Source organism: Dreissena polymorpha, chromosome 3 (genome assembly GCF_020536995.1).
Source record: "Dreissena polymorpha isolate Duluth1 chromosome 3, UMN_Dpol_1.0, whole genome shotgun sequence".
Classification (NCBI taxonomy): domain Eukaryota; kingdom Metazoa; phylum Mollusca; class Bivalvia; order Myida; family Dreissenidae; genus Dreissena; species Dreissena polymorpha.
Genome location: NC_068357.1, coordinates 6411644 through 6438877, shown reverse-complemented (window position 1 = coordinate 6438877; position 27234 = coordinate 6411644). Strand labels below are relative to the sequence as shown.

The 27234-nt window shown below is 35.0% G+C and overlaps 1 protein-coding gene across 1 annotated transcript in view; it reads right to left on the bottom strand.

Moving 5' to 3' along the window:
- Positions 1–26939, bottom strand: part of LOC127872820 (neurexin-1-like) — a 171509-nt gene extending 144570 nt beyond the window's left edge. Inside the window, exon 1 of the mRNA XM_052416236.1 lies at positions 25391–26939. Coding sequence (XP_052272196.1) covers positions 25391–26144 — 754 coding nt within the window. The 5' untranslated portion in view covers positions 26145–26939. The remainder of the gene's footprint in view (positions 1–25390) is intronic.
- Between the last annotated feature and the right edge of the window lie 295 nt (positions 26940–27234).

Below are 27234 nucleotides of genomic sequence, written 5' to 3'. Positions count from 1 at the left end.
TTTAAAATTGCGTGAAATCTTTGTTTTTCATTCAGCTGAATCACAAAACACTTGAATTTCATCGCAAATATAATAAGCCCCTAAACAACACGGAGAATATCATGCACACGAATAATGCTGACTTTATCCAAATCGAGGTATAGTATAAAACTCGTACAAGACCGGATCCGACTACGCTTTGTTTAAAAGCGAAACAGCCGATGTCATTAGAGTTTTTTCCCAATTGGGAATTTTTTTAGCAAATTTTGGGACAAAAGTATACATTTTGCGATTGGGAATAAAGCCAAATTTCGGCTATAAAATCGGGCCAAAAAAAGCTCTCTAAGGTGGTCCTCAAGCTAGAAAAACCTTGTGAAGCTCAAAGATGTTTTTACAGTAATTTTTCATTTCCAAACATAATATGGAAAAAGTTTCATGATGAATGTTTCTAGTTATGCTTGGTTGATCTTTATAGCTGAATATAACTCTTTCAGTGCGGGAACCGAATTTTGAAGGCCTTTGCAAACAGTTTGGATCCAGATGAGATGCCACAGAACGTGGCGTCTCATCTGGATCCAAACTGTTTGCTACTCTGATAGTATTCTTTGAAAAAAATCGAAGAAAATGCTAATTTTAGAAATTCTGCAGACGACATTTTAGCAGACGACAAATTTCCCAGCATGCAAAGGGTTAAGACACATATGTTCTGCTTCATTGAGAATACTCTTCATGCAGAGAGCATCAATGATTTTCTTGCTGATATCAAGCTTTTATAGTGGAGTCTTACATAAGTTACCCTTCACAAATCAGCAACAGTATATACTCAGTTTCACCATAAACGTTTTTTTTCAATAAATTAATTTTAATTCACATATAATCATGACTATTGACACAAAGTGGCTTTGGACTCTACTATACAATTACATAGGTCCACTTTTGTCACCAGTCCACATCTACAGACCAGTGGCAGTTGATATTGACAAGACAATTGAGGGGGCCACAGTTTTATCTTGGAAAGTCTTTTATCAAACCATGTGAAAAACGTAAAATCTTGGATATTTCTGGTAACATTTGGTGTGGTCTGACATTATTCCCAAAACTGGGGGTCCTTGTGTCCGCAAAAAAGAATAAAACTTTGTTTGGGTTGTAAATGAAACAAGGAATATGTTAAAATTTCAACTGGTTTAAGTTTATTTTACTTGGGAAGATTGTTCAACAATAAAATAAAACAGATTTTACCAACCAGTGGAACTTTCTTTTTTTGCTGGTGACAAAACAAACTCCAAGTGATAATTGTAAATCAAAAGCTGGGAACCACAATACCTTGCCTGTTCCTTGTCAAGATTTTGTGCTAAAGTCATTTTTATGCGATGCATAAACAAATCACAAAGCTTTCTTGACTTTTGTTTGAAAGTTTTTCCATAGAATAGGTTTATATTTTGTTGTTATTTTATTGTATTTAAGAATTTAAAAATTGTGAACCTCATTTTGATAACAGGGTCAGAGACATATACCCCCCCCCAAACAGGGCCTTGACACCCATCACTCAATCCTTTGATGACATATCAAACAGAAACCAATTTAACACTTAATGTACCAGTGACTTTGACCTTTGAACTAGTGACCCCAATTTAAAAGGAGGTCTTCTACTGTCCAAGGCCAACGCACATGTGAAGTGTCAAGCCAATCGGTCAATTTGTTGAGGAGTTATTGATCGGAAACAATTTTCACACTTATTGTGACAGTGACCTTTGACCTAGTGACCCCAATTTCAATAGGGATCATCTACTGTCCAAGGCCAATGCACATGTAAAGTATCAAGCCAATCAGTCAATTCATTGACGAGTTATTGATCTAAAATGATTTTCACACTTATTGTGACAGCAACCTTGACCTTTGACCTTGCGAACCCAATTTCAATAGGGGTCATCTTCTGTTCAAGGCCAATGCACATGTGAAGCATCAAGCCAATCAGTAAATTTGTTGGTGAGTTATTGATCGGAAGCAAACTGGTCTACTTACAGACTGACAGACTAACTGACCGACATCTAGCAAAACAAATACCCCCTCTTCTTCGAAGAGAGGCATAAACATAAACATTATAAAAAGTATTTTCTATTCAGTGTTGTTAAAAAAGAACAAATTCTGGTAAAATCTAGTGAGGTCTGGTAAATTTTAAATGTTATCTGACCTCATGTCCTGTAGTTTTTTTTTGTCTTTTGCATGGGTTGACTTTCCCACATGCATTAAACTTAACAACATTCAAAGAAAATAAGCAGCCTGATCTCCTACACAACTTTGTGGCTACACATTTGGGCCATGCTCTGTGAAAAGAGGTTTAATCCATAAGTGTAAAGTGTCATCCCAGATTAGCCTGTGCAGTCTGCACAAGCAAATCAGGGACAACACTTTACGCGTTTATGATATTTTTCGTTTAAAAGTCTCTACTTAGCAAAAAAGCAGTTTTGGCGGAAAGTGTTGTCCCTGATTAGTCTGTGTGGACTGCACATGCTAATCTGGGATGACAGTTTACGCTCATGGATTAAACCCCATTTCCATACAGCACGGCCCATTTGTATTGAGACCAGCCAACAACAGAAACAGTCTCTGTTGACAGCTATTCACCATCCTGTCATAGCTGACAAACCAACCTCCAAATAAAATTAACAAGAGAATTCCTGGCCACCACATCTATTTACATTTCTCATGCATTTCCAATACTTTTTACAATGATTAGATACAATAGTTTCCTATCACAACTACCATCTTCCGCTTTCTATTTACACAGCTCTTAGACAGTTTCAATACATCACGGTGATCAATGTCTTTATTCAATTTTCACTGGAACATGAAGCTTAGCAATGTTTGAATAGAGTACGATGCCAAATACGGTACAATACTGTACGTTGCCATAGGAAATGATCCGCAGCAATTAAATATCCTTCATATAATAAGCAAATAGAGTATATTGCAGTGAACAGTAATTAACTTATTGATAAATAATGCTAGAACTTCAATAGAAATCTAAAATTAAATCTGTCACTGTTGTCCCTAAAATATCCACACATAGCTCCATATACCTTAAATGAGATTTACACAACTATTGAGTTTCAAATTAATACTGCTGTTAGCTTTTGAGGTATGTTCCATACAAAATTTATGTACAATATTAACAAAGGGCAATATCTCTAAAAATAGCTGTGCAGGAGTTTAAGTTCTTGTGCACTACACATCCCCTGAAATATTCCAACCAACCAATTTAGTATCATTTGATACCTCTTTTAGTTTTCCAGATATGTTTTGGACAAAATTTAACCCTTTGCATGCTGGGTAATTTGTCTTCTGCTAAAATGTCGTCTGCTGAATTTATAAAATTAGCATTTTCTTTTATCTTTTTCAAAGAATACTATCAGAATAGCAAACAGTTTGGATCCAGATGAGACGCCACGTTTTGTGGCGTCTCATCTGGATCCAAACTGTTTGCAAAGGCCTTTAAAATTCGGCTCCAGCGCTTTAAGGGTTAACTACAAGGAGTTATAAGGAGTTATGGTAGGTGTGCAGCCCCAAGTCCATCCATGAGATCTATCTACTCATGAAGATTTAAGTTGAAACCTCTTTTTATTTTTGATAAATACTTAAGACAAAATTTAAGTATAATAATGACATAGAGTACTTACTGCTAAAAATAGGTAACCTTGAGTTTTTAGCATTGCATACCCCCTCATTGAGTGCAACCTACCTTCTTTCAAGGTGATACCTCATTTAGTTTCTTAGATACTAGGACAAAATTTTACCAACCAATAACACATGGCAATATCTATAAATGGGGGGAAAAGTTATGGTTCTTGTGCAATATACACTCCCTAAATAAGATCTACCTACTAAATAGGTTTCAAACTAACAGTTTTAAATATATGCTATACAGACAAGACAAGAAATATGATCTCAAGCATATACCACCTACAACTTTTCTGTGTAAGGAGAGGATAGGGTGGTGGTATAATGACCTTATAATAACAATAGACATTTAATTGATTTCAAATAGGTAACTATTATTTGCGAATATCAAATGTACAAATACTGATTAAGGCCATATACTGCAATGTACTGTAATGAAATTCATTCAGTGAAAAACAAATTTAACTTGCCTTAATTACTTTGACTGATCAAGACATATTATACCAAATGTTGCTCAAGTTAACTCTATTATATAATAAATGAGGAGAATAAAAATGATTACCCCACTCCTCCCACAAAAAAGTGCGCCAATGATTTACATAATAAATATCCAGCAATTTGCATCTGCTGCAGGAAATAACGACCACATTTTCTTCTTGAATGCCATCATTAAACACGCCTACAATGCTTCAACTCCTATTTATTATTATACTCATGAATGAAATACAGCTGCACGTTTTGATTCATGCAGTACATTCAAAATCAGGAGCACATCAGCAATATAAAGCCTACAGAAGGCTTTATCACCCATTATGATTTCCAACTCCCAGTTTTCCCCACAGCATTTTGTTGCATTTGTTCAAGCCCACTTACATTAACTGATTTGTCTTGTTGTTTTTTTATTGTAAGACCATAGTTGACTATATAATAAATGTATAATTTATAGTAGTGCTGCTCTGCTGTTTTTTATTGCAATGCTGTAGATAATTGTGTGAACTCTTATTCCATTCACACTGTAGGATCATGAAATACAATTTGTATAAAACATACAAAATAAAACAGCCATATAATGGGAATTAGTGGATCAGTATAAACTGAAGTCTTATGGTGCTTATGGGGTTGATAATTTGATGACAATATGAATGGTTACAGCTCCAACAACTTGTTTTAAGGGTAAATTTTACCTTTGACCTCTAAGAGTGACCTTAACCTTTGAGGTAAGGAGACAATTGCTAACAAAATATTGTAAGAGACAGGTTTTACACAAGAGGTGCTGCTTCCACCCTTTCTTTGATAATAAGTGGTAAGGATTATTAACAAGAGATGTGTTTGTCAGAAACACAATGCCCCCTACTGTGCCGCTTTGATTTTTTTTTATCATTTGGCAGGTACAGATAATGATCTCCCTTTGAAGCTTATTTCTTCCCTTGAATTTTTTTTTGACCTTTGACCATGAAGGACGACCTTGACCTTTCACCACTCAAAATGTGCAGCTCCATGAGATACACATGCATGCCAAATATCAAGTTGCTATCTGAAGCGACATAGAACTTATGAGCATTTTTTGAAACCTAAACGCGAAACCTAAACGCAAAGTGTGACAGAAAGACAGACGGACGGACGGTCTGATCACTATATGCCCTCCTTTGGGAGCATAAAAAGCGTGATGAATGCTAACTTATAGTCCAGGCTAGCTTTTTTATGCGCAATTTTGACCTTTGACCTTTATGTGTGACCTTGACTTTTGAGGTAGAAAGACAGGCGTTACATGTGACATGTCTTATGATGGTGGAAACTTGTAGCACAAAAATACATCAATACATGGCAAAGTAATGGCTCAGACCGGAAACTATAGGAACAGACAAACAGCATTTCTTCAGACTATCAAAACATAGAAAATACTAATTGCAAAAGAAGACCAGAAATGTAAGAACAATTTATGACATTTACATGCAGGAAAAGAAAACCAACGGATGCTAATTGACAACAGCAATAAAATGCCAATGATATAATTGCCCTACATTTAAATTGGCTGTGAAGTACTAGCATTTATTAATCACTTCCATGATCTTATGCAGTGTCAGAAAAATTTCTTATATTTCAGGTAGTCCACTGGGCTACCAATAAAAATATTTGGTAGCCCATAAAATTTACCTACAAAATGATAAGAGACAAGTTTTCATCTTTATTTTATTTCTTCATTTACATATACATAATATGTATACATACATATACATAATACAGCAAGTAGTCTGATGTACACAGTCAATATCATAAATTAATGTTACAGTACAGACACCGTGTACTTAAACAAAAACGCCTGTCCGCGGTGTTCACTTTTCCAAATGGGTGACATTTTGCGGGGGACGGACACGCTACTGACCGCAGTGTTCGGCGAACACCTGAAATCGCCGCGATTGCATGCTATCGTTAACGGGAAACCCGTGATCACCGCAATTCTGGGCAGCCACTGTAAACACCTGTCTGCGAGAGTCATTCACGCGTTTTAAATGTAAATGTACAAAAGACAATCATATACTACATGTAGATATTACATGTATGTGCACATGTATGTGTACTTAAATTCGGACAGTACGTAAAAACGGAAACGTAAAATAAAGCGTTTAGATGATCAATACTATTGTTTCTTATGGTGTTAATCAATGCAATTGCCCTTTTTAACAACAAATACCGAGTTTCAAATAAATCAAGAGAGTATTAAATCATTTATTTACTTTTGTCCGACTTTAAGTACTGTCCGAATTTAGGTATTGCATCCGTATGTTACGACACTTGTTTGCAGTCAGTATACAATACAATAATTGTTTCAATAATGAAGGAACTGATACAGCGTAACGGTATCGATACAGGGTGTTTACATTATATTTTATTAAGAGGAAATGTTAATGCCAAATAATTCGCGAGATACCCCGGTACTTTAGTTGAAATTCACAACGAAACTTTTAATGGAAATCGAATGATCTCAATATTGTACCCGCTACGAAATGTTTATTTACAAATAAATACACCCACGCCAATTTTCGCGCGCTTTTTATCTGGACAAAGAAATTCATTTATTTAATGTAGAATTTGTAACCTGAAATAGCTGTACACGACGCGTGCAAACCGTGTCTAGGTGATTTACGCATGCTGCAATACAACGGTCCAGATTGGGAGCTTATTTCATCATATCTTTAAATAAAACCATATGCCTGAATTCATTTGATGCTTTTGAAAATTTCAAACGTTTGTGTTTATGACTCTTCTTGTCTATATTACCCACCTATAATTTGGTTTAAAAAATATAAATCGGGCATATATGGAATTTTCTATTAACAGTCGCTCCTTTAATCTAATCATTAATTGACAATGCAAACTAATTAGCAGGTGTTAACAGCATTCACACCGTTGTTATTAATATTCATTTTCGGTTTCGTTACCGTTTTAAAGAATCCGCTATTGTTTTGATTTCTTTTATGTTCGGCGTCCTTGGAAATTTAACGACTTCAAAAACATTGTCGCTATTACTCATTGTTGCGGTTAACAAAGAATTCCTAATTGCAAAATGACGTTGCATCATGTGCGCAAACTATCCAACCGGCTCTCATTATATGATTAGCAGACGACAAATGCTGATTCTGATTGGATGATTAAAATACACTGTTACTGTTTACAATCGACATTATCGCAAGTGATTGGTGACTGATTAGATAATTGATTGCACTTTGTTATCGGATTATAGGCAATACACAGTGTACAAACACATAGTCAGCGTGTTTATTCTACGTATGTCTGTCATTAAACCGGGCTAGCGCACTTATAGATTTATAGTAGCCCTGCGGGCTTGAGCTGGAAAATTTTAGTAGCCCGATGAACAATTTCTGAAGCCCCTGGGCTCCGGGCAATGGATTTGTCGGACACTGTCTTATGGCTTCCTTGCATGGTCAACTGGGTAAAATGTTTTTAACATAATTATAACCGTTTTTAAAACAATTTTTCGCAGGAGCTTACAAAGGACTTGTAGTAATCCTAAATATTTTAAGTTTAGTCCTTTTGGAAGCATTTAATCTAAATATCAACAAATCAAACTATGTGTCTTAGTAATCCTCCTACATAGGTATAATACAAACTTTTGTGGTTAACACACACGTTAATCATAGTCACACGGGTGCCAAGACATACTAAAAGTGATGGCAGAGAAATCCTCTTTGCATTAACATCACAAGAAATTTAATTTAAAACCTTGAAATAACAGTACTCATTAACTTATATAACTTATATAAACTAGAATGGCAAAAATGAACAAGAATTATATTCATTTTTACAATATCAGTGCAATTTTCATCTTTACAATACCAGTACATATCATGAACTTAACTAAATCAATTTCAAATGTACCAGAGGGCAGCAGCTGTATGTCAATGGTTGACAGTGAGAATTTTGTATCTGCCCTTAATTCTTTATACGGTATCATGGTTTTGCACTAAGGCTCAAATTGCCTTAAACATGGTTATTTCTTGTCCCTGCCTAGTCTCCATTTTAACTCTTTGCATGCTGGGTAATTTGTCATCTGCTAAAATGTTGTCTGCTGAATTTCTAAAATTAGCATTTTCTTCGATTTTTTTCAAAGAATACTATCAGAATAGCAAACAGTTTGGATCCAGATGAGACGCCACTTTCTGTGGCGTCTCATCTGGATCCAAACTGTTTGCAAAGGCCTTAAATATTCGGTTCCAGCGCTGTAAGGGTTAATTCCGAGAAATCCATACCAACATCCAGAGAACAGGTCTGGTTTAATTTCCTTAAGTGTTTCATTAAATTTGGAATTGAAATCAAGATTCTTTTTATGCTGTTTGCAGTATTTTTTGTAGATGGTTGTTTAGGAAAGGAAAGCAAGCACTCATAGTGGAATGTATTCGCTTTCTTGTTTCAGATAGAAGTCCTGTCTGGGTGGATAAATACTGTTTATAAGTTCTTATATTAACAATCACGCTTTGCACTTTATGGAATTTTTGTTTTGAGGAAGTATTTTCTCAACAAAAATCCTGTCAATCCAGAAAGTGTCGTCCCTGATTAACCCTTTCAGTGCGGGAACCGAATTTTAAAGGCCTTTGCAAACAGTTTGGATCCAGATGAGACGCCACAGAACATGGCGTCTCATCTGGATCCAAACTGTTTGCTATTCTGATTGTATTCTTTGAAAAAAATGAAGAAAATGCTTATTTTACAAATTCAGCAGACAACATTTTAGCAGACGACAAATTTCCCAGCATGCAAAGGGTTAGTCTGTGTTAGCTGCACAGGCATATCTGAGACACTGCCTTAGGCACAAGAGTTGAGCCCTGTTTTCCTAGAGCGGTATGGTATATTTTTTTCATTTTTGTTTAATTATTTTTTCCAAAACAATACAACAAATGTTTGACATATTGTGTAATAATTGGTTAATCAAATAGTCCTCTGTTGAATGAAGCAGTGTAATAAAGTGTTAAACCTTTTACTCACTAATGGAGGAGAAAATTAGCCAGGAAATGTGGAATGATGCAGAATTCCCCGAGCAGAAACCCAAACTGGAAATGATTGGGTTGAGACAGTTTGATGATTACTTCATCCATAGCCTGTTGATCAATGGATTCAGTTACCATCTGCACCCGATTGTATAAACGCTGGTTAAAGTTACCGCTCGGTAACATTCAAACCTTGGTAAGTTTGCGGTTATTCAGGTATAGTAACCTTCAAGGTAAATCGATTGTATAAACACGATATACCGCAAAGTAACCTAACCGCGCATAGTGGAATTTAACCACCGGTAACTTTAACCAAAACATTCCCACAATGCATTTTCTAATGACGTAATTTTCGCGCGAAGTGTCACGCTTATAAACAGCGACATGTATTTTTTTATATCAAATTCATTTACAAATGAATTCACAATAAAATAAAGTGTAATTTTTAACTATGAGTTCATCAAAATGACCAGGGACAAATTCATAATGAGGTCGGGATTTGCATCATTTAGCGGAATCCCTGGTGATTCCAAACTGCAAGAGAGTGCTTACAAAGACGTCTATTCTTCTAGTTGTTCTAGATGTAACATAACAATTATACATGGTCGTGGTAACATGCTAGACTATTCTTCTTATTTGGCTTATGTTTACAATAAACTTACTTTCTTGTACAATAAGGGAATTTACCATAGACAAATAAAACATTGTTCAAGTTTAAATATATCTTTGTATGCAGAAATCTGCAAATGCAACCGAGTTCACCAACGGCTATTATTTGTGTCGTGTTCAGAGAAAACTGGGCATAATGCATGTGCGTAAAGTGTCGTCCCAGATTAGCTTGTTAATTTCGCACAGGCTAATCAGGGACGACACTTTCCGCCAAAAATTGATTTTTGCTAAGAAGGGACTTCATTTTAACAAAAAATTTCACAAAAGCGGAAAGTGTCGTCCCTGATTAGCCTGTGCGAACTGCACAGGCTAATATGGGACAACACTTTAAGCACATGCATTATGCCCATTTTTCTCAGAACACGACACATTTGATTAACTGCTCCGGTTCATTTTATCAGCAGTAATGTGCATAGAGTACAGGACGTAGCGTGTGACGAAGGAGAAAGTTTATTGAGTTCTCATTTGAATATAATAATATGATGGCATAAGGGTCTTTATTTAACTATGCTAAAATAATTATCAAAGACCCTAGATGCAAACTCGTCAATTATTGAATTAAATGGATTATTTATTGATTTTAAAGGATTATTAAAGGTAAGATACTAGTTCGAACGTGTTTTGTTTTTTGTTTGTGATTTGAGAAATGATTTTAACATGGGCGCCATTGATGCATCGGATCACACACGGCATACCCATAACAGAATATAAGAAACACGTTCTGTGCGTCCTTAAATTCGTCGTCCGAAGTCGGAAATCGTATTGCCCTGTAAATTAAGTCAAATAAAATGTCAGTCGCTGCAATTGTCTGTTTACTCGTCGAATTTGTGAAGGTCGTCGATGGTTAGCTTTTATAATGTCGCGCGCCGCGGCCATTTTGTGTAAGTTACCTTTCGGTTACTTGTACTTACCCACCTAGGGAAGCAGGGTATGTTTTAACTGGGTTTTAACCGATCGGTATAACTAACCAAATTTTATACAAACGCTTACCGACCAGTAACCAACATGTTACCGACTTATAACCGCCGGTATGTGGTTAACCGCCGGTTTAACTGTTTATACAATCGGGTGCTGTGGGGAAATTATATGGAAATAAGTAATTGGTCTGTTATGTTTAACAATGTGAAATGCACACCTCAGCAAAAGTTGCACTTGCCTAATTTATGTTGAGTATAGGCTTATAATGATGCAGTGACAGTATTTAAATAGCTAAGAAGATTTATAATTACAATTAAAGTGAACATGGGTACATGCAATTCACATATTTACCATTGTACTTTCGGTGGGTGCAGGGAATTATTTTTACTTAGTGATTTTGTTGTCATGAAGCATGCATGAAACAAGTCAGTACACTGGTTCTGTTATATGGACTTTCCATGAGTAAGCTTATTATTGCTTGTATTATATTGCTCTAACAGGCTGCTCTGTGAATTAGTATGATTTTTGATTACCAGTCTCCAACAGGAATCCTCAAATAAAGAGTTGTTGATTTAAGACTATGGAAGCTCTTCAGTGGGCTGGTTCCCTTTCAAGTGCCTTGGCTAATTTCCTGATAAAGCTCAACATTTCTGTCAACAGCATTACCACTCTGTCAAATTAGAGCATAAATATATTTCATCAATTAGTTTTGTTAAGCAGAAACCACAATATATCTGCCGACTATTTATCTGTCATCTTTTTATTCATAGGAGGAAATTCTTTCAACATTAATCAACTTTTTCAAACCTGGTACCAGAATGTTAACGAGAGCGCCGATGGCGCTGAAAGCATAGTTGCAAGATACAGGGAAGTTGCTGCTGAAGTTAATGTTTAGGTCAAAATATACTAAATAGTTTCCTTATATGTTTCGATGTAAAAGCAACAACTTTGAGCGAAAATAAATACAACATTTTGCACATAGAGACCCCCATAACCATACCTTTTCTTGACGGGCATTCTTAGCTGAATCGATTTAAGCAATAAAAAAGATATGTCATGTTCAAGCCAAAAAAGAATTGGACTCAAATCAAAATCGACTGTTTTTGCGCCTTTTTTTCGGCCGTTTTCTAGTGGATTGTAACATTTTGCAGTGCCATTTTTTACTTTAATCTCCAACTTTATCCTATTTCAGGGATTTAGTAGTGAACACCTACCTTATCCTACCCTATCAATATCTCCAAACGATAAAACCAGAACAACAGTCTAAAGTGCATAGCATGCCTTCGAGGAAAATATGATGATTTGTTTAGAGAGTACAGCCCTTCATGACTCGATTATTTAGTATATTGTAACCTTAACGATTGCTGACATAACGAGTCGCCCCTCCTTGTTGTTGCTACCAAAATGTTCTATTTTTAGAAACGGGAATTCCAAATAGTGACGAATGTGAATGGTTACAAAATGACATAACTATGAAAATAAATACGTAGAATTACATTATTTCCCGCATACCATTATGCAACCATCCGTTTTCTTTTCCGACTTGATACATTTACAGCTTTCCATTTAATATTTTACAGACACAACACTCGTCCAGAATTCGCGCGAATCCATTAAATCCGATGCCACATTTAAACCGTTAGCTCTACTCGTAACGTTAATTTCTGGCTCAAAGTAAATCATTTTAACTTCAATTAACACATCTCTATTACTTTCAAACTCTACTTCATCAAATCCATAGAAAGGCAGGTCAGAATCCATGTCATAAATCAGAAAACATTCATCGTACTCCGCCATTTTTTTACACATTTTCAAAGAATAAAAGTGCTTTATGCCCCACTTCCTGCTGAGAATATGTTTTAATTTCTATTTATAATTAACCGATGAAATGTTACATATCCTTAAACCAGGGCCTTATGAATTCAGTTATGTAAACATTTGACCTCTCACAGAACAGTAAACAAAGGAAATAGAAATTAGGTGTGAAATTAGGTATCAACAAGAACAGAATTGTTTTACGAACGAAATTTGTTTTAGTTTCTTAGAAGGTTATTTCATGTAAAACGGTCTTAGAAAAATTCACTAAAAACGGTGTCAGCAATATTCTTGGAAGAAAACGTTAGAAAAACGCTTAAAAAAAAATTTGTAAGAATTACCATATACTAAATTAAATAGATATTTCGTCTGATTTTTGATAAGGTAAGGCTTCATAATGGTCAACCGATCGATGTGGGTTTTCGAAATGTAGCTTATACCTTAAGCATAGGTGCGTTGCACCTATATGCTAAAAATTGTTGTGTCTGAATATGTGAAGTCATTAAACTGTTGTTTTTTTCTTCTTAGTTATCTGTTTTCTAATTAATAAATTTGTAAAATTTACTCAATATATGTTAGAAACATAGTTTGACAGTTAACATAACAGGGTACACAGTAAACTACTGCATATTATGAAGTATTTACAAAACTGTTAGTCATGATCATTCACTGTTTCTTAGTTGATTTAAAAGTGAAATTATGGGCATTTTTCACTGTTGAATTGAGCTGAAAAGAATTTACAGGTCAAAAGAGTAAGTTAAAATGTGGTAACTGACCATTTATCTGCAACTCAACTTGCTACCAGTTTTTTATAAAACAAGAGCACCGCATAACGGGTGCCACGCTCGGCTACGGGTGCAGTTTAAATAAACGAAAGCTTGTCAGTTTTTTTTTTTTTAGAGGTCACAGTGACCTTGAACTATGACCTAGTGACCCCAAAATGGGTGTGGCATGTAGAACTCATCAAGGTGCATCTAGATATGAAGTTTCAAAGTTGTAGGTGGAAGCACTTTGATTTTAGAGCCAATGTTAAGGTTTTAGCACGATGCGGAAGGCGGACGTCAGATGTCGGATGACACGACAAGCTGGCTCCGAAAACGCCAAGCTTAAAATAAAATATTATATTCTATATTTTACATGACTGTCCCAGTCCTCTAAGCCGAGCGGAACTGTCTTTTTATTAGGATCGGAGTTAGTGTCCGTGTGTCATATGAATAGATATCGTTGCAGGAAAACAAATCATTTCTGTCTTCAGTTGTCAAAATAAAGTACGGTTGATATTCAAATGCATTATTTTTCTCTTTCCGAGACATTGTTATAGAATGTTGATGCTGCATAAACAAATATAAGTGTATATGAAGTGAAAACACCAAAAATAAACAACGGTTGCGGTAGGCAGCTATGAACATAGCATATACTGCTAGATGCGTCTAATGTAACTTAAAAACATTTTATTTTCATTTTCCAAATGTGTCCTGGACATACTGGACAGTATCACATCTTATCAAAGGATAAACTGGTCATGTTTAAGAATATGAACTGGAGACTGTCTTTCCATCCTATATATCCGCCAGCCTTGCATTTATTAATTTGCTGGAAGAAATGGTGTAGCATTTTCAAGAATACTTGATGGATTGCATTATCGTAATAGGATTACTGGTCCGTATTATGACAAAACCAATCCACACAGAGCACAAATTGGTCTCTAAAGCGTTCTCTTTATAGATCTATCAGACTGAACATGAATACCTGAAAATATCAAAATAATCACAGGCATATATCACACAGAAATTTGTCTGTTTCTGTAGTAAGAAAAATATGAGAGAAAAACCATTCAACTCTATTTTGTTAAATAATATTAAGACACCCCAGCATATTTAAAACCAATTAATACATTGAAACAAGCAAGAAATAATCAAATAATTTAAAGAATACTATGAGCTGAATTAAAACAACCAAAACATTAATAAGAATGAATTATTATGCACTCAAACATTGAAAATCTATCATCATCATCATCATGTTCAAATGTGTTCACGATGGCAACTTAATGATCCGTTTAGAGTGAAATTGTTAGGCACTGAACATCTCTTGCCTGCAACATCATTAACAACCATTTAGCTATGAATTTAAAGAAAACAGGTTCTAAAAGCGTAATTAACCCATTTATGCCTAGCGTCTAGAAAAAAGGCCTTGGAGAACAGCTAAGACCCAGATGAGACGCCACATGATGCGGCGTCTCATATGGGTCTGCGCTGTTTGCTTTAAGGAATTTCTGTAAGAAATATTCTAAATATAGAAATAAATGTACTAGACATCCCTAATTTTGGAAATAAATTTATCCAATTTAGAAGGATGGGAGAGTCCACTAGGCATAAATTGATTAAACCATAGGTCTACTGCGCCTAATTTGGAACCAAGCAAAGTTAGCACATCCAAAGCCTATCTGTTAGATCATCGTGATGATACAGAGGCTGCAGTGGTAATCGTGGCTGGCGGCATAGGAGACCTATGTTCTGCAGATTATTGATTTACATGCTCTTCCACAATATTGATGAGCACAGTCAGAAATTAATTGGTTTTCTGGGCAAATCTACTGGCTCAATTAGGCATGCTGTCAGAAAATCAGCATGGTACCAGAGACATTTTCAGTGCTTTCCTTGTTCAAACAAATTTTTATTTCAATAAACCGTATTGGGTCTTAAATTACAAGCATGACTAATTAACCAATAAAAACATGAAATGTCATATAAAACAAATGGGCCACTATGGTCCTGAAGTGAACTCATCTGAATGGACAACAATTGTTGAAGACATGACCTGATGTCTCATTTTTTTACGTATGTGACCCGGATTCAAACATGGATTTCATATTGTCAAGATAAACATTCTGACAATGATTTATAAAGACATATCATGTGGTTTATAGAGCAGTAACTGGATTTGATCAGACCACTTTTAATAAAAAGCCAAAAAAACTCCAGCAATCAAGGAGTTTGATGAATTTACTTCTCATATAGAAATATATAAATATATAGCTCAACAAAGCCACTATTTAATTTCTTTTATGATATTTATTTTCCCAATAGCAATATTCTGTAATATATAGATTTGCACATATATAAACAGATTTGGTTCATTATTGCAACACTCAAAATATACTTCCTAAAATTGAGTTACCAACAATATGTCTCCTTAAGTCAAGATTTCTATTGAAGGTTACAAGTTGGATTCAATTGACCGTTTTATTTTTCAGCTATGTTCTAGTTCATAATTAAAAGGGGCCTTTTCACAGATTTTGGCATTTTTTAACTTATTCATTAAATGCTTTATATTGATAAATGTAAACATTGGATCGTAAAAGCTCCAGTAAAAAATCAAGAATAAAAGTAAAAAAAGGAAAAGAACATTTCCTGGAGCAGGTTTCGAACCAGTGACCCCTGGAGTCCTAGCTAGCTGCCAGCATCCTGAAGTAAAAACGCTTTAGCCTACTGAGCTATTCCGCCGAGTACACGTACTTGACGTATTTTATACCTTATATACCGGTAAGCAATCTTCGTAGTTGCACACAATTTAACGACAAAAACAGAACTCTCCAAATTATTCAATCGTTTCGCGTTGCAACGCTTTATAATTTTTAGGTTTTAAAATCGTCAAAAGATGCATATAATGGCTATATATGAGCATGGTAAATGTTCAGTATTACTGTTTCCTCACTTATATCATAACTAAAACGAAAATTTGCGAATCTGAAACAACTTTTTTCAATTTTGTCAATTTACCAAAGCGTGAAAAGATCCCTTTAAAGACTCAATTAATTTCTGAAATGCTTTTCAAAGCTGTGATGGTTTCTGATAGATATTAATGAAACATGTAAATGATTTAGAATCCATTACTTCAGAAGTGATATAAACAACAAGTATTTGTCTTGAATTAAAACAAACATAATTCTTGTTAGTGGTGTCATGTTAGAACAATAGACAAACCCGTATGACGAATCCACCGAATTGTTCATCGAGCAAGACAACCAGTGCATTAAATCAAAATGTATACTATGCTTACAGTGCAGCCACATCACCAGACATATTCTCACTTCATGGGGGATGCTATGATGCCAACCAGACGCAGGTCGATAATTCTGTTTACAGTCCTTTCTGTCTATTAGCATCAATTACATCATAAAAATAAAGATAGGTAGACATCTATGTTTAAAATTATGATATATTGTACACATTTATGTAGTCAATTATTCCTAAATCATATGCAACTGTTTCTTTTCATCTCAATATGTAAGTGTACTATGCAGAAGGATATCAAATTTATGATTAAATAACAAGAAATGAAATTGAGATGTCTACAAATTACAACCAATTAGACACTAGCACAAAATATCAAGTATTTTGAAGGAAAGTTTCCCACTTACAAAGAACTCAACAAACTGTTCACCTACAATTCTTTTAATATTTTAGTTGGTCGCATAGCAACCAGCTAATGTTGTTTCTCAAAATTTCAAGTCGGTTCGGCTTATCTACGGAGAGCCCACTACCTGCCACATCCGCACGAGAAAGAGTTGTATAATTTATGCAACAGGTTTGAGTTCTCCAACTATATTCATTCACAAAATGGACATTATATGTATATCATGTTAAATGTAATAGTTTCGAACGGAGCTTATATAGAAAAGAATCAATAAACAATGATTGTATTATACATGTCGCGGAAGAGATTGTTTATGAATGATTAAGATTGTTTTTGAATTATTAAAATAGTCCACTTTCTGCTGCATCTTCATGACGTAGTTTTTTGCTCAGCCCATTCATAAACTGAAGCTATTAATAGATGCAGCTGCTGATAAACAAGGGAAAGTCCAATTGCACTGGTGATAACAACGCAATACTATAAGGTGACGCTTGTTAATCTAAGGCTATTAATAGATTTGGGAAAACAACGCAATTGTATAAGGTTACGCTTGTTTATATTCTCAATTTATAAAACGTTGAACATGAGTTCAACAATAACATCAGGGCTACGATAGACAACAGCAAAAATGCTTCATAATCGCTAAAACCGAATATAACAAACAATTAAATATAACACGAATGATCTTTTTTGTAACCTCGTTCATGCTTCTACAGCGGGGATTTCTGGGAAACGTTCTTTTGTTCTCAACAGATAGCGGCGATCTTTTGTATTTACGGGTAAACAACGCAATAGTAGAAGGTTAAGCTTGTTTATATTCACAGTTCTCAATTTATAAAATGTTGGACATGAGTTCACCAATTACTACAGGTATACTATAGACAACCTCAAAAATGCTTTATAATCGCTAAAACCGAAAACGACTAAATAGAACAAGAAATATCTTTTTTAAATGTAGTCGGCATAAGTGCTGACTTTGAAATAAAGTTTGCAATTTACTTTTCTAAATAAATAAAATGAAAACAAAAGATTAACTATTGTGTTTTTTTTCACTAATAAGTTGCATATTCACTGCATGAAATGTGTGTTGTCAGTGTCAAACCACACATTAGTGTAAGAAGATATAAAATATACTACGGGAGTGCACATCATATGTATCTTCACATGCCTTATTATGAGTATATTTCTTCACTATCGAAATATATCGAAAGTTAATGTTCGATTTAAACGCAGTTTTCTTTCGACACATTTAAATCACACTTTCATAATTCAAAATAGCAAACTTGTAAATAAGGGCAGCCTATCCAGGCGTTCAGGAACGATTTCCAGACATGCTGAAGGAGTACGGCAAACATTGTGGTTGGATAATTAAACGATTTTCTTCTTATCGTGACACTATACTATTTTGGTAATGATTAAATCTCATCTTGAAAGCAAAACTGAAATTCTGCAAAATTGATTTTAACGCGTAATTGTAACTGGGCCACAATTTGTGTCGTTTGAACATTCAGAGAGTAGTCCAGAATTCCTTACACTAAACAGTGCTACATCCTTTGCTCTGAGCACAGACACAGTGATGTAGCCAAAGTTCAGAGGTTTTATCTCGAATCAGCCTATGAAATATTCGAAAATATTTATGCCTGTCTGCTGGCGTTATGTAAAAGTCATAAAGATGAAAAGCTCAGTAAAACAGCTATGCCGAAAAAGCGCATTCGTGCTCTATACCTATGTTTAGGTTAGAGTTGTTGACACCGTGTGAACTGCTAGGGTTACAAGTAATACATAAACAACGATGTACGAGTCAACAGGGCTGTCTTGATGACTACCTAATTTGTGAGAATAAAGTATTGCTCGCAGATTTATTATTTATTTATTTTCATCAAGGATCTTCTTGTATATTTTGAATTTGTACATGGTGTCAAAAATCAAAAGTTTTGTAAAGTGAATTTTCATCATGAAATTATAGTCTTAGTGAGATAGGTATTGATATTCCAACAATATTCATTTAATATGATGGTGAATGCAAATTGTCTTTATATTCAGTTCTCACTGCCATTTTTATCATACTTTCTATGCTTTCAGAACGTCCAAAAAAGGCCATGTTGTTTTTATTTTGTGCAAGTTATCTCTATGAAATAAATAGGATGATAAAAAGTGCACACAAAGCTCGACCCGTGCGTTATGACACACTCTTCATAAATGTGAATGGGGTGTGTTCATTTCAAACTTGCGATTAATTTTGAAAAATGAATTGCGTCTTAAATTATGCAATAGTGAACAACTTCAGTGCCTTCAGCGCTTTGATTTAAATTGTTTATGTTCCCAACTCTGGACTTGAGTGCACAATAAATACAACCTGTAAATACTTGACCATACGACTTCTCTGCTATTTCACATATCTGCATTTGCAAATAATGTAATGACAATGACTTTGCTAAATATAAAGGATATTTGACAAACCTGTCTGTCTTGTTTTGTCTATGATTATTTAAAGATAAGATCTCAGCATAAAAATACTGTTTGCTTCTATATTCATCATTATACAATATCTGAGTTCTTTCTTCAGCATAGGTTAAGTCTAGTTTATGTGAGTCATGTAAAGCAAACAAATTGTAATGAAATGACAACTAAACCAGCTTTGAACAAAAGGGCCATGATGGCCCTGTATCGCTCCACTGCTGAAAAAAGGCTGAAACAAATATTCTCTGCATGTGCAAATACTTAAATATAGGCCCTATTTAAGCACATGTACACTTTTGTGACCCCCTGGGCTGGGTCAAATTTAACCCCAGGGGCATAATTTGAGCAAACTTTGTAGAGGACTACTATATCTCACTACATGTACATACAAAATATGGTAGCCCTAGGTCCTAGAGTTAAGGACAAGAATATTTTTTAAGTTTTCACAAAATCAGCAAGATATAAGCGTATATAATGTTCAATATTTTGACCCGCGGGTCAGGGTCAAATTTACCCAAAGGGCATAATTTGAGCAAACTTGGTAGAGGACTATAAGATGTTACTGCATACCAAATTTGGTAGCCATAGTCTGAATGGTTTTCGCCAAGAAGATTTTTAAAGATTTTCACAAAATAGACCTTATATAAGCATATATGTTTAATTTTGTGACCCCCCGGGGCAGGGTCAAATTTGACCCCAGGGATAAAATTTGAACAAACTAAGAAGAGAACTATTACATGTCACTACATACCAAATTCGGTAGCCCTATGCCATATGCAGTTATGGACAAAATGATTTTTAAAGTTTTCACAAAATAGGCCTTATATACAGCGATTTTCCTCCTTCTTTATAAAGTACCGGTGAACGGTACTTTCCCAATCAAGCAAAAATTCCCAAATTCCCAAATCGGCATCTGAAAAAATCCCAATCGACGTCCGAATTTTTTCTCAAAACGACCGAAATTTTCGTAACAAAACCCAACTTTCGGCGAGCGAACAAAGAAAATCGTATAGTTGTGTGTAACCACGCGCTCGATTAATTTGGGGTTTTATTATTCAGCGCGTGCAATCAATAGTGTCGTTACTGTTTCCGGTTCTTTTGTCAGGCAGCCAGCGTAGTGTTTTATGTCGGTTTGTAACCTTGCCTCTGTGGAAAGGGTGTTCAGTCTAATGAACAATCTTTGCAAAAACAATCGGGACCGTCTATCACACGACACATTGACAGCACTAATGATGCTGTGCAGAGAGGTATGCCAGCATCTATTAGATGATCAAACATCAAAGATTGTTGAAATTTTCAAAAAAATGAAAGACAGAGACATTGCTTAACAAGAGATTAAAACAACTTGTAATTGATTTTGTGTGTTCTTTATAATATTTTGTTATTTATTTCAACTTAATTACTTAATGGTCATTAAGGCATGCCTGCAAATGATTCTTTTAATGGGTATGTTCAATTAAGTATGAACTGTATGATGTATTCAATAAGACCCAAACTTCACGACGCGATTTTCCCAATTTAAGGATTTCACGACTCGATTTTTTCCCAATTTTGAGGTTTTCACGACTCAATTTTTCCCAATTGGACCGGTACGGGTACTTTTCCCAATTGGACAAGGAAAATCGCTGATATAAGCATATGTTCAATTTTGTGACCCTCAGGGCAGGGTCAAACTTGACCCCAGGGGCATAATTTGAAAAAACTTGGTAGAGGACTATAAAATGTCACTACATACCAAATTTGGTAGCCCTAGGCCCAATGGTTATGGACGAAAAGATTTGTAAAGTTTTCACAAAATAGGCCTTATATTAGCATATGTTCAATTTTGTGACCCCCGGGGCAGGGTCAAATTTGACCCCAGGGGCATAATTTAAAGAAATTTGGTAGAGGACTATTAGATGTCTCTACATACCAAATTTGATAGCCCTAGCTAGGCCCAATGGTTATGGACGGAAGATTTGTAAAGTTTTCACAAAATAGACCCTATATAAGCATATTTTCAATTTTGTGACCCCCGGGGTAGGGTCAAATTTGACCCCAGGGGCATAATTTGAAGAAATTTGGTAGAGGACTATTAGATGTCTCTACATACAAAATTTGATAGTCCTAGGCCTGATGGTTATGGACAATTAGATTTTGAAAGTTTTCACAAAATAGGCCTTATATAAGCAAATTTTCATTTTTGTGACCCCCGGGGCAGGGTCAACTTTGACCCCAGGGGCATAATTTGAACAGATATGAAAGAGGTTCACCCCAGGAACATTCCTGAGAAATGTCATCAGAATTGGACCAGTTGTTTAGGAGAAGATGTTTTAAGGAAAAGTTAACGCACACACAGACGCATGCACGACGGACACAGGACCATGACATAAGCCCCGCTGGCCTCTGGTCAGTGGAGCTCAAAATGCTTATGCAAGTTATTTTGCACCAGTTAAATTGCAAAGGTGGTCCATATTACAGAATGCATTAATTTGATATTAAACCTACTTTAGAAATTTCAGTCAGTCAAAGTTTGCTGCATCTGCAAATATTTTCTTTTTATAAATTGGAGTTATCACAGAATTACTATTCATACTTTGTAATTGCAATTTTATGTGGCATATTTATGTGATGTGAATCATAAATATAGATATGAACACATATTTAAACCTTATTAATTTTCAAGGAGCAGTAAATAGATGAAACATCAAATTGTTATGACATATACAAAATTGTTCTAGATATATGGTTCCCATGGGATTTGTACCTAGTAAAAAACTGACACTATCACCGTTTCTCTAACAGTTAGATGTTAACTTAAAATAATTTTTGTTGCATTCACATTTATTTTATTACTAACAAACCACTGTTAGTCATGTTGACAAATGCTTACAAAGAAGAATAAAGTGGTGATCATAAATAAACTTTTTTTTAAGTGTTGTCGATAAGTATGTATACAAAAAGTAGGACACATGATGCTGACATTCCATATTTAGATCAATTCCGATTTTGTGTGTCAAGTTGAGCAATTGTAACTGGACCTAAAAGAGAACAATCCATGTAGATCATGTACATCAATGCAACAGTATTAAAGACATGAACATAGATCCATAAAAGTAATAACATAAAGAGCCATCATGCTGTTATGAAGTATTCCATCAAAAGCACTTAGATGGCTGAATGTGTGTATCATTTTCTTAAAAATTGGATTCTTTAATACCATCATATATGATCCATAGACTATACATTTAAGCAACTATTTCAAATTATGTCAGTGCAATGGAATTACCATTTTCCTTGGTGGGAAAGTCTTACCTATAAAAAAAACCCTATAATTTGAGGGAATAAATACAGTGATTTGAACCACCCTTTATTCAGCTGTTACAACAGTTTGAGGGCTTGATTATCTACAAGTATACTTCCCTATGAGTGAATTCTTATATTTTGAGTAACATAATTTATCTTAGTATTCTAAAGAATTCTAAACAGTTCACATATTTTTTTGTTGAATCAAGGTTGAATATAATATATATATATATATATATATATATATATATATATATATATATATATATATATATATATATATATACATATAAAGTATACATATTCTTTAGGAAAATTAACTAAAGTTAAATATGTTTTTTGTTTGGTAAAAGAGTCTTCATTGCTGTAAATATACAATTTTGGAACAAATAGTGCGATTTTTTTTTTTGTTAAAGGGACCTTTTCACTTTTTTATAAATTGACAAAATTGAAAAAAAAAATGTTTCAGATTTGCAAATTTTCGTTATAGTTTGTTTTTTTTTGCATGGAAACAGTAATACTTAACATATACCATGCTTTAAAATATCCATTATATGCATCTTTTTACGATTTAAAAACCTGCAAATTATAACCCGTCACAAACAGGAAAAGATTGTATAAATTGGAAAGTCCTTGTGTTAATGTTATATTTTGTGACATTACAAGGATTGATTATATGAAGCATGAATTACATAAATTATCATGTCAGCACTGAGTGGTCTAAGCAATAGACACACTCAAAGGATCAGTGGTTCGAGCCCTGGTGATGTTTTTTTCTTTTTTGTTTTTACAAGGAACTCTTTAGTTTCTATGTTACATTAATCAATAAAATGTCAAACTTTAAAAACATGCTGAATGCTGAAATCTGTGAAAAGGTCCCTTTAAGTTGCATTAAAAATTGCTTTAGAAAACAATAGGGCCTAAAAGGCCCAAAGTCGCTCACCTGAGATAACAAGATATTATTGGGACAAATCTTCTGACCAAGTTTCACGAAGATCGGAAAATAAATGTGGCCTCTAGAGTGTTAACAAGGTTTTACTATAGCTATTTAAGGAAAAATGCCCTGCCCCTTGGAAGCCATTTTCTTCAAGCAAAAATAATTATTTTCGAACTCATCCAAGATATCATTGACAACAATCTTCTGATCAAATTTCATGAAGATTGGACTATAAATGTGGCTTCTAGAGTGTTAACAAGGTTTTACTATAGCCATATATAGCCATATTAGGAAAAATGCCCCGCCCCTGGTGGATTGGAAAATGCCCCCTGGCAGCCATGTTTTTCAACCAACCGGCATCATTTTTGAACTCGTCCAAGATATTATCAGGATGAATCTTCTGACCAAGTTTCATAAAGATCGGACGGTAAATGTGGCCTCTAGAGTGTTAACAAGATTTTACTATAGCTATTTAAGGAAAAATGCCCTGCCCCTTGGAAGCCATTTTCTTCAAGCAAAAATAATTATTTTCGAACTCATCCAAGATATCATTGAGAACAATCTTCTGATCAAATTTCATGAAGATTGGACTATAAATGTGGCTTCTAGAGTGTTAACAAGGTTTTACTATAGCCATATATAGCCATATTAGGAAAAATGCCCCGCCCCTGGTGGATTGGAAAATAAATGTGACCTCTAGAGTGTTAACAAGGTTTTACTATAGCCATATAAGGAAAATAGCCCCGCACCGTGGTGGCCATGTTTTTCAACCAACTGGCATCATTTTTGAACTCGTCCAAGATATTATTGGAATGAATCTTCTGAGCGAGTTTCATGAAGATCAGACTATTGATGTGGCCTCTAGAGCGTTAACAAGATTTTACTATAGCCTTATAAAGCCATATAAGGAAAAATGCCCCGCCCCTTGGAGGCCATGTTTTTCAAGCAAACGTAACCATTTTCGAACTCATCCAAGATATCATTTAGACAAATCTTCTGACCATATTTCATCAAGATTGGACAATAAATGTGGCCTCTAGAGTGTTAACAAGGTTTTACTATATATATTCATATAAGGAAAAATGCCCCGCCCCTGGCGGCCATGTTTTTAAACCAACTGGCATCATTTTCTAACTTGTCCAAGATATTATTGGGATGAATCTTCTGACCAAGTTTCATGAAGATTGGACAATAAATGTGGCCTCTAGAGTGTTTACAAGATTTTACTATAGCCATAATATAGCCATACAAGGAAAAATGCCCTGTCCCTTGGCAGCCATGTTTTTCAAGCACACGTTACCATTTTCGAACTCATCCATGATATCATTAAAACCAATCTTCTGACCAAATTTCATGAAGATTGGACAATAAATGTGGCCTCTAGAGAGTTAACAAGGCAAATGTTGACGCCGCACAACGAACGACGGTCAAAAAGCGATCACAAAAGCTCACCATGAGCACGTTGTGCTCAGGTGAGCTAAAAATGTAGTTTTATTTAATTCATTTTAAGAAGAATTTTAATAAAAAACAGTTGAATTAAGTTTTTTTAAATAAATAAAGAGTTAAATAACCAACTATAAAAATGTTGCAAATTAAATCCTCAATCATTTGATTATTGTAATTAAAATGCCTGACATATGAAGATAATTATGACAAAACAAGTGCCATCACATGCAATACATCAAACATAACAAGTATTTAATATCAGAATGAATAGGCTCCATACCAATTTGGCAGAACTCCCCAGTGAATTCCGTTGCTGAACAGTCACACTGCATGCCTCTATCACGCGTCACGCATATCCCACCATTGAGACAAGGGTTGTTCCTTATGCATTGGTCATCTGCCAGAACTAGACCCTGACTGTCCAAAAGGTCAGGTTTGGTCATCTCTTTCCCACAATTGCTGTAGAACAGGTTACGCACAGAACCACGCAATCTTGGTTCGTACTTTACATGCGGTTGAGCAAGTTTTTCTAACTGCGTATTGAAGATGTTTGGAAGACCTCCAATGTAGACGTAATTGTCAACTGAATCACCGAATGTCTTGTATTCAATATCAAAATTCTGGTGTTCTTTCATAATGGTCGCCTTATCGACAACTAGCGTTGTCTGTCGTCCTACCCGCATTAGTTTAACAAGATGCCATTCGTTGTCATTCAAATTGCCCATTGCAGATGACACCATGTCTATTTCTCTATTGAGCTTAAAACGCAAATGCATTAAACCGTCTATAAGTTTTAACTCGAAATAGTCTGGATTTTTCTGCTTATCACCACTATCGATGTAAAACAACAGTGCATTTGAAACATTGGTCCTAAATTCAAACTCTATTGTCCCATTATGGCAAGGTGTCCACTGAGAAAATTTCCCAAAACTTGTAGACGATCCATCGAACTTAAATGAACCACACACTTTGATAAATATCATAACCAAAATCATGAAACAGTGACTACAAAACTGGCTTACAAGAGGCGCCATCTTTCCTTTGTATCCAAAACTGGTCTCTCAAAATTCCAATCCAAATTCGAGAATGATTTCCAAGTGTTACGCTACTGACATACTCTGAAATCAATACAAATTATTCATTCCACTCTGGAGATCATTTTAAGACTGAGAATTCCAATACAGGCCAGCACTGTGTCACACTGAATCTGTCAATCACATGCGATAAGTTGCTATCATTATATGGAAAATAGCTGCAAACAATATAACTATTATGTAAAGAAATAGTGCATTTCATGATGATTAGGATAGTATTTCTGCACATAGTAAATTACCTTGAAAACTACAGGCTTTCTTTTTTCCATATTAATATTTCACAAAAATACCTCATTACGTATAATAAAAAAAAATCATAAATAAAATCACATTGCAAGGTCATTGTGTCAAAGAGTCTTTAATGCTTCTTTTATTTATCATTGCCAATTCCTTACAACAGTAAGTCACATTGTCCCGCTTAAGATTCTGGAGTGAAAGCCAGCAAACCACAAAACAAATCCATTCACGCCATTCCTACTCAGACAGATCCGTCTTGACCCATTCCTGTTAATAAGTTGTTCATCCAAGTCCATTAAAATCAATGGTTATCCCTGTGCAATGGGTAAGCAAAAGTAGACATAGGCCCTAGAAGTCTTCCCACATCCAATAGTAAAATATATATCAATGTTAAAATAGTCTAGCAAATCCTTTACCAACCAATATTGGCCACAAATTCTAGATGGCTTTGAGCGGCATCAAAATCAATAAACTCCACAGCACAAAATCAGAGGACAGTATTGGTTTTTAGCCTGTGGCAGTTGTGCCTCCTAATATTGAAGTCTGGAGTAGCTGGTTCACTCCTCCAGTAATAACAGGCTTACAGATATAACAGCCGTGTTGTGAGGAGGCAGTCATAAATGCTGATAGGCAGCCATTGCATGATTTGAGTCGTGTTCTGAGAAAACTGGGCATAATGCATGTGCGTAAAGTGTCGTCCCAGATTAGCCTGTGCAGTCCGCACAGGCTAATCAGGGTCCACACTTTCCGCCTAAATTGGATTTTTGCTAAGAAGTGACTTCTATAAAGGAAA